This window comes from Eublepharis macularius, chromosome 15 (assembly GCF_028583425.1).
Source record: "Eublepharis macularius isolate TG4126 chromosome 15, MPM_Emac_v1.0, whole genome shotgun sequence".
NCBI classification, from domain to species: Eukaryota; Metazoa; Chordata; class Lepidosauria; order Squamata; family Eublepharidae; genus Eublepharis; species Eublepharis macularius.
In genome coordinates this window covers 53,565,831-53,577,638 of record NC_072804.1, presented here as the reverse complement: position 1 = coordinate 53,577,638, position 11,808 = coordinate 53,565,831, and the positions used below count along the sequence as shown (strand labels likewise).

Below are 11,808 nucleotides of genomic sequence, written 5' to 3'. Positions count from 1 at the left end.
AGGACAGACGTCATTGTACAGCCACAGGAGCGCACCTGGGAGCCCTGTTCCTTGCCCCCCCCCCGGCCAGGTGGGGGCAGAGGGTGGGTGTGAGGGATCATCTGAATCCACCAGACGAATGTCATTCCTAATTTCCAGGGAAGGACCGTGGAGCTCAGAGACAAGAGTGCCTGCTTTGCATGGGGAAGGTCCCAGCCAGGTTCAGTCCCTGTAATCTCCAGTTAAAAAGATCCAGAGGAATTAGCCGTGTTATTCTGTAGTCACAAAATAGTAAAGAGTCCAGTAGCACCTTTACAACTAACCAACTTTATTGTAGCGTAAGCTTTCGAGAACCACAGCGCTCTTCAAACCACAGCTCTCTGCATCTGATGAAGAGAGCTGTGGCTCTCGAAAGCTTATGCTACAATAAAGTTGGTTAGTCTTAAAGGTGTTACTGGACTCTTTATTATTTTCCAATTAAAAAGAGTTCAGGTAACAAGAGGAGGGGAAAAGCCACGTGTCTTCCAGAGTAGACACGAGTGAGTTGGATTGGAGCAGCGGTCAGACACAGTATAAAGCTTTTCACGCATTCATTTGCCCCACTTCGCTGGGATAGCTGGGCAAAAAAGACACACAATTTCCAGAGAATCTAGACACCTTTCTTGTTTTAACACACAAAAATACACACCTCTTTCAGGAGTCTCAGCAATTAATCAAAAGATTATTTATTTTCAACCTCAAAAACCTGCACAAAATTTGACTGGATGGAACTCAGCTCTGAGCAACACAGCAGTAACGGCTGGTTTACAGTCCCAGCCTGACCCATCCGGTGAGATGCATCTTTGCCACAACACCATTTGGTTACAGACCAAGGAGAAAGCAACACTGGGGAAGGGAAGGGAGGGGAAACCAAATCCCATTAAAGGCCGTGTCTTCTCTACGGCACGAATCTTCGTAGGCAAGAGCCACCACAGCCAAAGAGGTGAGGGACGACCTAGGCTGCAAGTGGCCATTTGCAAAACACAACTGTCCCTTTTTGTTGCGTCCTCCTTTTAGCAACAAGGAAGCAGCTTGGAAAGGAATTTCAGCGGCACTCTTGGGATACAGAAGAAGCTATAGACATCGCACGAAACCAGTCTCCAAAACAATCCAGGTCTGCTCTTCCAAGTCCTCTCAGGCGGAGCAGCTCAGTGCAGGAGGACGAATGCTGTGCAACTGGCTGGAGGTGCCCATGTGTGGGGCCTGGTTACATCCTGGTGGACCCCTCCCCTCCACACTGGGTCTAGGATCTCAGACTGCGGATCCATCTATTCCGCTTCCATAAAATCAGCATCTTCTGGTTCTTCCTCATCAAAATAGCGCTCCTCCTCATCCCGTGATACGATGTCCAGATTGTCGAACTCTGGGTTCTCGTCTACCTCGCTAAGGGAGAAGACCCAGGGTCAGAAATGGAGTTACTCCAAGAGAGCGCCAGCCCCCCCCCCCCCCCCAGTTGGTCCTCTGCTCTAGGAGAGACAGAACTTCCAGGCCAGCTTTGTTGGAAATGTTTTTCCAGGCAGCCAGCTCACGTGTTCGGCTGCTGAGCGACACAGCGATGGATGCCTGATGCTGAAACCAGCCCTTTGCTGTCCCTTGACTGGCAGAGCAGCCAGACACAGCGACCCTACCTCCCATGCATTTCACACGAGTCCCCACTTTACCTGTAGTCAAAGTCCCGGTCTTTGCCGTCAAGGAAGCGCTGGTACATGCGGCTGGTGAACTCTTCCCGCAGGAAAGCTTTCTCTCCCCTGTCCGGGACCCAGTCGTCCGTGTCGTGGCTGGGCGCCATGGCTAGCAAAAAAGAACACATACTAGTGACCGTCCCGGAGGTGAAGAGAGGGTCCGGCCCTGGTTCTCAGCGCTCTCTGACTCCCTCCAACCCACAAACTCCTGTTACTCTCCAACATGCGAGACCAGAGTCCCAGCTCCCAGCCGTCAGATCTTCTTCCTTTCCCTCCAACCCACCCAGCCAGATTCCACACCTGGCCCATGATTTTTCTCCTCCCCCCTACAAAGACTCTGCTCTAGCCACTAGAACCTTCTGCCTTTCCAAAAAAACTACTTGATGCTCTCCCATTCCAGAGATGACACTCAAGCATTACAGTTCCCTAACGGAACACATGGATTGCAAGTTCCTTGGGGCAGAGAACTCTCACTCATTTTTAGCTCACATAGGATTTAGGGCGCATTCATTAACATTAGGAAATGATACAAATACAGGCCCTAGTTCCTGGTCCAGGGGATTCCTTAGTCCTATTTTTTCCCCTACCCTTGCCTCCAGCTCCACCCAACAGACCCTACATTGTCCCAGGGACAAGGAAGTGGCCTCCCAGACCTCTCCCCACTCGGCCCGGATGAGCTTTTCTGGAACTCTTGGCTCCCACGGCGTTGCTCTAGCCACTAGACACCAGAGTGGTACAGTGATTAGAGCGTCAGATGAGGCTCCAGGCTTGAATCCCCACTCAGCGATGGAAGCTTGCTGAGTCTAGTTGCACGCTCTCAGCCTAACCTACCTCGCAGGGTGGTTGTAAGGATAAAAATGGAGGAAAGGGAGAACAACACAAGCGGCTTTGGGCAGAACGGAGGAATGAAGCAAGCGAGTAAATACACAAATAAATCTCACTTCCCCTCCCAACCAACCTTCGTCCTCATCGCTCTCGCTGTCCTCGCTCTCCTCTTCCTCCAGACAGGCCTCCTCTTGCTCTTGCTGCACCTGCAGCCGCTGCTGGATGACCCGTTCCTGGTAGGAATCCAGCAGGGCGCCCGAGAGAGTGCAGGAAGCCTCCAGCTTGCAGCCCCCCAACTCCTGCAGCTCCTCGTCGCTCAGATACCGTCCAATGTACTGCTCGTAAAGCAGCGGGTCTCGGGAGCGCATCTGCTCGTCACTGAAGTATTCCCCACCTGCAAAGGGGCAGAGAGAGACCGGCATGCAACACGCCCAGTGGCCGGAAGAAAGCAGGGAGAGATTCCCAATGATATTTTGCCCTTTTCTTGTTTGCATTTAGCAGCAGGCTTGGCTTGCAGTTTCTGCCTGATCCTGTTTGCTCACACACTATGCTGCCTCTGGATAAGTCAGACCGTAGGTTTAGCAAAAGTCAGACTGTAGGATAAGTCGGATGGCAGAGGCTCTCCAGCATCTGTAGTTGGAGGTCTTTACTCTCACCTACTACCGAGTCCTTTTAACTGGCAATGCCATGGATTGAACCTGGGACCTCATACATACAAAAGAGGTCTTTTGCCACCGAATCAAGGCCCCTCTCCCAAGACAGGAGGACGGCCACTGGACGCTCGATGGCTATAAAAGGGGATTCGACAAATTCACGGAGGTGGAGGATGTCTATTATCAGCTTTTATGAGAAAGATGCCCTGACCTGGACAGCCCAGATGAGCCTGCTCTCGTCAGATCTCAGACGCTAAACAGGGTCGGCCTTGGTTAGGAATTGGATGGGAGACCTCCAAGGAAGACCAGGGTTGCAGAGGCAGGCAACGGCAAACCACCTCAGTCTCTTGTCATGAAAACCCCACCAGGGGTCTCCATAAGTCAGCTATGACTTGATGGTGCTGTCCGCTGCCACAATTGCACTGCCCAGATGTGGATTTGATGGCAGTCGCACCACCATAGCCTGGAGCAAGAGGCTGTCCCCACAGCCTGAACTCCAGGGTGGGGGTAATGATGCTGGCCTCCCTTGAGATAACGTGCATGAAATACTTTGAACATATCCAGTTGCCAGGATGCTTTTTTGTGCATAGAAGCTTCCTACCATCCTGCTTGTTGGAGGGAATGCCACATTGGAATGCTTATGTGCATGGACAGAACCCCCTGTAAGCAGAAATCTAGCACATCAGGGGGGAATGGTATAGCCCAGCTCTTTGCTTGCTGCGCTGGTTTTCTAGTTGCAGGTTGTTTCTTCCCTTCCACTCTAACATGCGATTGCTTGAGCACACTCTCTACGTATGAGAAAGATATCATCTATATATCTCCACCACTTAAAGATGAATTCTATAAAGGGATTATCGTTGCAATAAATTAATTCCTGTTCAAGGTCTGCAATCTCAGGGGCCATGGGACACCCCATCACAAGGCCCTTAATTTGCCAGTAAAATTTATGGTTGAACTTAAAATAGTTTTTTGCTATAGGTATCTCAGCAAGTTCTTTCAATGGAGAACATCGTTGCTTCTTACGTAACGTATTTTCAAGTATTTTTAAACCTCATCCTGTGGAATGCTTGTATACAAAGATGTCACATCTACAGTTACCAGAATTATCTCCAGGGCTTTTTTTTCCGGGAAAAGAGGTGGTGGAACTCAGTGGGTTGCCCTTGGAGAAAATGGTCACATGGCTGGTGGCCCCGCCCCCTGATCTCCAGACAGAGGGGAGTTGAGATTGCCCTCTGAGCCGCTCGGCAGGGCCACCAGCCATGTGCCCATTTTCAAGAGGTTCCGGAACTCTGTTCCACCACGTTCCAGCTGAAAAAAAGCTCTGATTATCTCCATTTCAATTTTATCTATTTGTAATTTATTTATGAAATCAGTTGTATCCTTTATAGATGACTATCTTGATGGTATAAACGGTTTCACAAAATAGCCCACATAGGTTCCAAAACCTATACATATGGATGACATTGGACAGGAATTCATATATTCCGACAATAATCCCTTTATAGATATTATTAGCTTTTAGCCTTGAAGGCTAAATGGAACCTGCACGTTCAGAGGCAGTCTACCTCTGAATACCAGTTGCTAAGGGCCAGGGGGAAAGCAGTGCCAGAGAAATGTTTCCTTTGTGCCCAGTTTCTGCGTTCCTAGAGGTATCAGGTAGGCCACTGAGAGAAGCAGAATGCTGGAATAGATGGAGCTGCCACAGGCTCTTCTTAGGGCATGTTATGGTGTAGTTGTTCCAATGCAAGTCAGGTAACGGAGCTGAACTAGTTAAAAAGGTGATGACCTGGTATGCCATTTTTTTAAAAAACTGATCTTGTTCCTTGAGGGCTTTTTGCGGGGATGGGTTTGTTTAAAAAAAACCCACAAAAACAAAGAAACAAGAAAGAAAATCTTGTAAGATAGAATTCTATGTGTTAGGGTAAAATATTTTTTAAAAACAAAGACTGCCAGGGACCAGGGGGATGGGGGTGGATTAGTCAGCATAGCTCCTTCCTGACAACCCGCAGCAGCAGCTAAACCAGCCTTGAAAAGAATAACGCAACCCTGAAAGGTGATCCCACGTTACCAGTCATAATGCAGACTTGAGGTGCAGGGGGAGGGGGCAGAGAAGCAGAAGTTTTCTTAAAGCCACTGGGTAAATTCATGCTCAGGCGGAAACTGGGAATGTATCAAACTGCTCTTAAAGGCCCAACTACAGCAGCATCCAGAAGAGTTAGCAACTCTACCCACAAGCAAGGTAACAGCAGACATGAAAGAGCTGAGAGAGTTGGAAAGAAGCTACGTGGAAGTCAATGGCAAAGCTAGAGACCGAACCTAGGAGCCTTGGCTTCCGCCACCAGACTGCCAATCTTCTCCAGGGCTGAGAACAAAACACAGGGATTCAGGCCACGGTACCTCTAATGAGCTCCTGCAGAGCTGCATACCGCTTGTTCCGCACCCGGGTATGGCGAGTCTTGCTCCTGCCAGCCTTGCGCACCTCAGCACAGTAGAAATCCGCCTCATAGTTGCCAGAGAGGTGGCGGAAGCAGGCCAGGTGATCTTCCCGCAATGCTGTTCGGAAGCGCTCTAAGAAGACCAGGGGTTTGGTATGGTACAAATCCCGTAAGATGGCCAATTTCTGGGCAAGCGTGAAGTCCGGCTCATCCTTCTGCTGGCTGCGTACAGCCAAGCAGCTGCTAGCCACAGCATGGAACATGGCTAGCACAGCGGGATCATCATCCTTGGTAGGTTGAGGAAGCGGCTCTTCAGAGCTGACAGATGCTGCCTTTCTATCCCACCAGTGGGATAGTTTGGTGTTAGAGTCCTCCTCCTCTGACCCCTCCTCAGGGGTGTCATCAGCAGGAGCCCCCATTTCGGGCTTCCCATTCTCCTGGTGGCTTGGCCTGATGGCCCCACCAGCTGGGAATTGAGTTTTGAATTCACCCCACAGGGAAAGGAGAGAGGACATATTGGTGGAGCCATACTTGTCAGCAAGAAGATCTGAGCCTGTGTTCCAATGCTGTGTCCCCCTATTACAGGATATTTTAGAAACTCCATTTTTGTCTGAAAGGCCGCCATGCAGGGCAGGGGTCCCAGACATCTCTTCCCCCCAGAGAGGCTGGCGCAGTGGGGAATTTCCCCCCTGAAAGCTGTATGAGTCCGAGACACCTGGCATCCGTTCAGCCCCACAGGAGATCTGCGATGACATAGGAGTACTCCTTCCTCTCTTCGGGGTTTCTGGGATTTCTACCATCTCTACCTCAGAGCAAAATGGTTTACCAGACTCAGCCTTGTTAGAAAAACAGCTCTCCGAGGGCTCTGTAGCAGCAGGGAAATCTAGTTTCCTTTCTTCTATGTTCTTTAGGGAGTTAACATCTGGAAAGACAGAAGAAATCTTTGTAAGTGCTTGTCGTTATCATAGGTCAAGGGTGTGTATGGCCCCAAGAATTACCCTTGGGAGGGGGCAGGTGGAGTAAACTGTAACTGGGAAAATGGGCATTAATATCTACAGAGGAATTCCAAAATCAGATTGCTTGGAATGAACGGCAGATGAATGCAGAGGTGCCTAATTCTTAATGACACATGTAATTTTGCACTGGATATTAATTTATTCCTTTTGAAGAAACTGTTTTGCAATGGACTCCTGGCAAATAAGCCTTTTGACCAGTTCTGATCCCAACTTAGGTTCAAGTCCCATTTCAGGCAAGCCACTTCACTGTTTCATTCCCCCTTCCCCTGCCCTTGCAAACTGGTGACTCTTTGCTTCAAAAGCTGCAAGGCAGGTGGGAAACTCAACAGGGGCAGCTGATTCTGACAGAACATATTTAACTACTCTAAATGAGTCTCCAATATTGCTTGCCAGTATCAATCAGGGGGAATGCTCATTTCACTCTCATTCATCTCACCCTACAGAGCAGCAAAGAGAGGCAACAAGAGGAAAGAACACCCCCCGATTTGTTTCTAATAGAGTTGCCAACCTCCCGGTAGCAACTGAAGATCTCCCAGAATTAGAACTGATCTCCAGGCCACAGAGATCAGTTCCCCTGGAGAAAAGGGCTGCTTTGGAGTGGACTCTATGGCATTATAACCTGTTGCTGTATCTCCACTCCTAAACCCCATTCACCCTCAAAATCTCCAGAAATTTCCCAGTGTGGGAGCTGGCAATTGTAGTTTCTAGCGGTCCAACGGGGGTGGAGAGTGGAGGCGGGAGGAAAGAGGGATGGCAGCCCTAACTAAAATGCTAAGAGAACAACTGGATATGGGAACAGAGGAGGAGAATTCTTTCCCCACTGATAAATACAATAACCATTAAGACCTCCAGGTTCTCCCCAACACAAAAAAATAAAGGGAGGCTTGCTACGAATTCCTCTTCTCGGGCATGCAGGTGGGTCATTAATAAGGAATGGCAAACAACTGGGACCCCCTTCCAAGCTTCCATCCGACCCATAAGGTTGCCAACTCCAGGCTGGGGAATTCCTGGAAATTTGGGGGTGGTGGGTGGAGGGGGAAGGGGTTGAGGAGGAGAGGGACCCCAGCTGGGTATAATGCCGCACAGTCCACCCTCCAAAGCAGCCGTTCCCTCCAGGGTAACTGATCTCGATGGCCTGGAAATTCCGGGAGATCTCCAGGCCCCACCTGGAGGCTTGCCAACCTACTCACCCCACAGGGGGACCCGTGTCTTTGCAACACCGCCCTCCCCGGTCCCAGCAGCGAGAGAAGCGCCTCAGGGGGCGGCTCACCCGGGGAACGCGGCTCCAGAGGGGGGCCCCCGCCCGCTTCCATCCCGCTCGGGCGGCCTCCTTCGTGAACCATCGGCTGCAGGCGCCCAGAGCGCACTTCCGCTCCTTGCCGGGCGCAAAGGAAAAGAGTCCCCAGCTGAGGGAAACGTGGCACCGGAACCATGGGTTCCGGGAAGATTCTGTCCTCGTATGGGAGAAAGAAAGGCAGGCAGGCAGGCAGGCAGGCAGGCATTGAAACATGAGGAAGGGAACGAAGGAAAGAAGGAAGGCTCAGATGAAAGAAAGTTAGCAGAGAGAGAAAGAAAGGATGAAAATAAAGACTCAAAGAAGGAAGGAAGGAAGGAAGGAAGGAAGGAAGGAAGGCTCAGATGAAAGAGTTAGCAGAAAGGATGGAAATAAAGACTCAAAGAAGGAAGAAAGGAAGGAAGGAAGGAAGGAAGGAAGGCTCAGATGAAAGAGTTAGCAGAAAGGATGGAAATAAAGACTCAAAGAAGGAAGAAAGGAAGGAAGGAAGGAAGGAAGGCTCAGATGAAAGAGTTAGCAGAAAGGATGGAAATAAAGACTCAAAGAAGGAAGAAAGGAAGGAAGGAAGGCTGATGAAAGAAAGTTAGCAGAGAAAGAAAGGATGGAAATAAAGACTCAAGGAAGGAGGGAAGGTTCAGATTAAAGAAAGTTAGCAGAGAGAGAAAGAAAGGATGGAAATAAAGACTCAAAGAAGGAAGAAAGGAAGGCTCATATTAAAGTTAGCAGAAAGAAAGAAGGAAGGACGGAAGAAAGGCAGGCTCAGGTTAAAGAAAGTTAGCAGAGAGAAAGAAAGATGGAAAGACTCGGAGAAGGGAGAAGGCCATTGAACCATGAAGATGGGCATTTAGTTAAATAAGAACGGAATACAATGGACAAAAGATTTTGGGAGAAGAAAGAGCTTTCTTATCAGCCAAACCATTTATTTGCATACTGATTTGGGTGAAGTTGTGCTGCTTTTGAGAAAAAAAGGAGGCTGAGAGAAAACTGATGTATATATATGTGAGCCCTCAAAAGCCAGTTTCTGCTCCCCCCCCCCTCGGGTCCTGAATGGGAGGGGCCTCGCTTAGGTCTTGCTTGTGTGTCTTACTCTCCATCTGCAAGGGTCCCAGTTGGAAGCAGTAAAGACCTGTTAATGAAGTTACCAGAGACCCTCGTGTGCTGGGTAGTGAGCAGGGCTGGACGGTGATTTGATATCCTTATCCACACCTCAGAGGATGCTATAAAACCTTTGCAAATGCAGCCTAATGACTGCAGTAGCAAACCATGCTCCCATTCAACTTTAAAAAAAAATTATGGTGTGGATGTCCATTTGACACTGAGTAGCCACTCTCTGGGCTTAGTAGAGACCAGGAATGTATAGCTCACTGCAAAGAGTACTTATCCTTCAAGTTGCAACTTTTGAGTGGGAGATACCCACTCCGATTAGGTTATTGACCTTGGACTGGAATACAACAAACAATAATTAGTGGCAGCTTGAAGACTACCCTTATTTTAAAATTATTATTCCACCATAAGCTTTTGGGGACTAGCCCACTCCATGCTGGAATTTTTAAATGGCGACTCTTTAAGGTACCACTTGATTCCCGTTTAGTTTTGTTGCAACAGACTAAAGCATTCCCCCCTCTGGAATCTTGCAACTGAAGTTTTTCATAGGCCCACAGGTAGTACTAGACTCAGAGGAGTTAGCCGTGTTAGTCTGTAGTAGCAAACTAGTAGAGTCCAGTAGCACCTTTAAGACTAACCCACTTTATTGTACCACAAGCTTTCGAGAACCACAGCTCTCTTCGTCAGATGCATCTCACGATGCATCTGACAAAGAGAGCTGTGGTTCTCAAAAGCTTATGCTACAATAAAGTGGGTTAGTCATACAGGTGCTACTGGACTCTACTATTTTACAGGTAGTACTGTAATCCATCTACCTTTCAGGTTATAGTTACACCCTCCATTCCCTTCTACTAATGGTAAATTTTCATGCTGACTTGTTTAATAGACTTCTACATAAGCCACTGCAACAGCACAGAGCCAGATACAAATGTTTTAAATACTGCCCATAACATGCATATGTCTGTCAACTCTTCATCTCAGAAATTGGTCTCTGGCTTGTGGACACGCACAGTGCAGTAAATTTAAATCTGGTGTTGCAAAACCTTTTCTTTTTGGTGCAAGTTTTAACCTGTTCCACTTGGTGGGGTAAGATACAGATTGCTGCTGCATCAAGGAAGCGTCTTCCACATCTTTTAAGCGCACGAACACTCCTGCCCAGCCTCTCGCTGTCATTTTGCATACAAGTGGGTCAAGATTCAACGGCAATTACACAACTGCCTTTGTACAAATGGGCCTAGGTTTGCCCAGGCCATGACAGTTAACTCTTGCTGCCCTCCCCTTCCCTCCCCCATCCTCACAGCTGTACATGGCCAACCAACATTTCATACGCTGACAAACACCATCGTTATGGACTGAGTCAGGGAGGTAAAGGACACACAGGCCTGGCTCTGTTTGTCAATACTGCAGTATTTCATTGCCATAAATATGGGAGCAGATAGAATGCATCTCATACAGACATCCTTGCTTGCTGGTTGCAAACAAGAGGATGGAGGGAAACAGAGTTCTCACACACCTTGTCCCAGGAAAGAGAATTGCCCCAGGTTTCTCAGGACCTCCGAGAAAGCAGCATATTGTATGTCGCAAAGGATTTCACCAGCAGCAAAATGCAGAATGTACAACTGGATAAAGTACTCCTGGAGGCAGAGTGTAGGTAGAGTGACAGTTTAGGGCAGTGATACTTTGGAGCCACAGGTGGCTTTTTGACATGTCATGTGTGGTTCTTCCCATGTGGCACCTGCCACTCTTTTCAGGAAAGCGGACAAGGTCCTCACCTAGTGAGCTTCGTGGCTGATAGGCAATTCCCACCTTGAAACAGTTTCTGATGGAAGAATGGGTAAAGCTGAGAGTCTCCCTGAGTCCAGGCCTCATGGTTGTGGCGGAAAGTGCCATTAAATCACAGCTGACTTATGGCAAGCCCTGCTGGGGTTTTCAAGGCAAGAGACTAACTTGAGGTGGTTTGCCATTGCCTGCCTCTGCAACCCTAGTCTTCTTTGAAGGCCTCCCATCAATTACTAACCAAGGCCAGCCCTGCTTAGTTTCTGAGATCTGATGATATTGGGCTTGCTCAACCTATTCTAGTAAGGGCTCCAGGCCTCTTGCTATGGATGAAAATAAATGTGGCTCTTTTGGCTGATGGTAATTGTGTATGTGGCTCTCAACAAGCTGTGGAGCAGGTACCACTGGCCTAAAGGCAGGGCTTTTTTACTGGGAAAAGAGGTGGTGGGTTGCAAGCACGGGGCAACTCCTGGCAAGTGGTACCGCCCCTGGTACCACATGCGCACGCGCAAAGTGTGCACACGCTCCTGGGACTGTGCAGTGACATCACTTTGGGGCAGCTGGAACAAGGTTGTTTTTTTTTAAAGTTTAAATCGCCCTTGGTGAAAATGGTCACATGGCCGGTGGCCCCGCCCCAATCTCCAGACAGAGGGGAGTTGAGATTGCCCTCTGCGCCGCTGAGTGGCGCGGAGGGCAATCTAAACTCCCCTCTGTCTGGAGATCAGGGGGCGGGGCCACCAGCCATGTGACCATTTTCAAGAGGTGCTGGAACTCTGTTCCACTGCGTTCCAGCTGAAAAAAAGCCCTGCCTAGGGGGAGACAGGCTCTGTTCTACTATATGACCTTGGGTCAGTCACCTACTTCGCAGTGCTGCTGAGAAGACAGAGGAGAGGAAAGCCAACACATACAGCCCCAAACACCCATGTCCAAATGCTCAGGTGGCAGGTGATATGAAAAGTCTTGCCCTGAGATCCCGCAGAGCCACTGCTGAAGTTGACAAGACCA

The 11,808-nt window shown here is 49.0% G+C and overlaps 1 protein-coding gene across 2 annotated transcripts; it reads right to left on the bottom strand.

Annotated features, from left to right (window-relative positions):
• Nucleotides 1–688: 688 nt before the first annotated feature.
• CCDC97 (coiled-coil domain containing 97) lies at nucleotides 689–7,980 on the bottom strand. 2 transcript variants are annotated; one of them, XM_054998732.1, is made up of 5 exons: nucleotides 7,900–7,980; nucleotides 5,576–6,535; nucleotides 2,659–2,919; nucleotides 1,680–1,809; nucleotides 689–1,401 (listed from the first exon to the last, which is right to left on the bottom strand). In XM_054998732.1, exons 1-5 carry the CDS (start codon nucleotides 7,970–7,972, stop codon nucleotides 1,287–1,289), a joined length of 1,539 nt encoding a protein of 512 aa, XP_054854707.1. In that variant the 5' UTR covers nucleotides 7,973–7,980; the 3' UTR covers nucleotides 689–1,286. The 2 variants fall into 2 exon arrangements, with proteins under 2 accessions (XP_054854707.1, XP_054854709.1); XM_054998734.1 differs by having other exon boundaries at nucleotides 7,820–7,970.
• Nucleotides 7,981–11,808: the final 3,828 nt, after the last annotated feature.

Bases quoted from the DNA above. Each gene is read 5' to 3' on its own strand.
- CCDC97 (XM_054998732.1), bottom strand. From the start codon at position 7,972: ATGGTTCACGAAGGAGGCCGCCCGAGCGGGATGGAAGCGGGCGGGGGC. The intron at 6,536-7,899 runs GTGAGCCGCCCC...CTGTCTTTCCAG, and splicing joins TCTGGAGCCGCGTTCCCCGG to ATGTTAACTCCCTAAAGAAC. The intron at 2,920-5,575 runs GTACCGTGGCCT...GCCCCTTTGCAG, and splicing joins TCTGCAGGAGCTCATTAGAG to GTGGGGAATACTTCAGTGAC.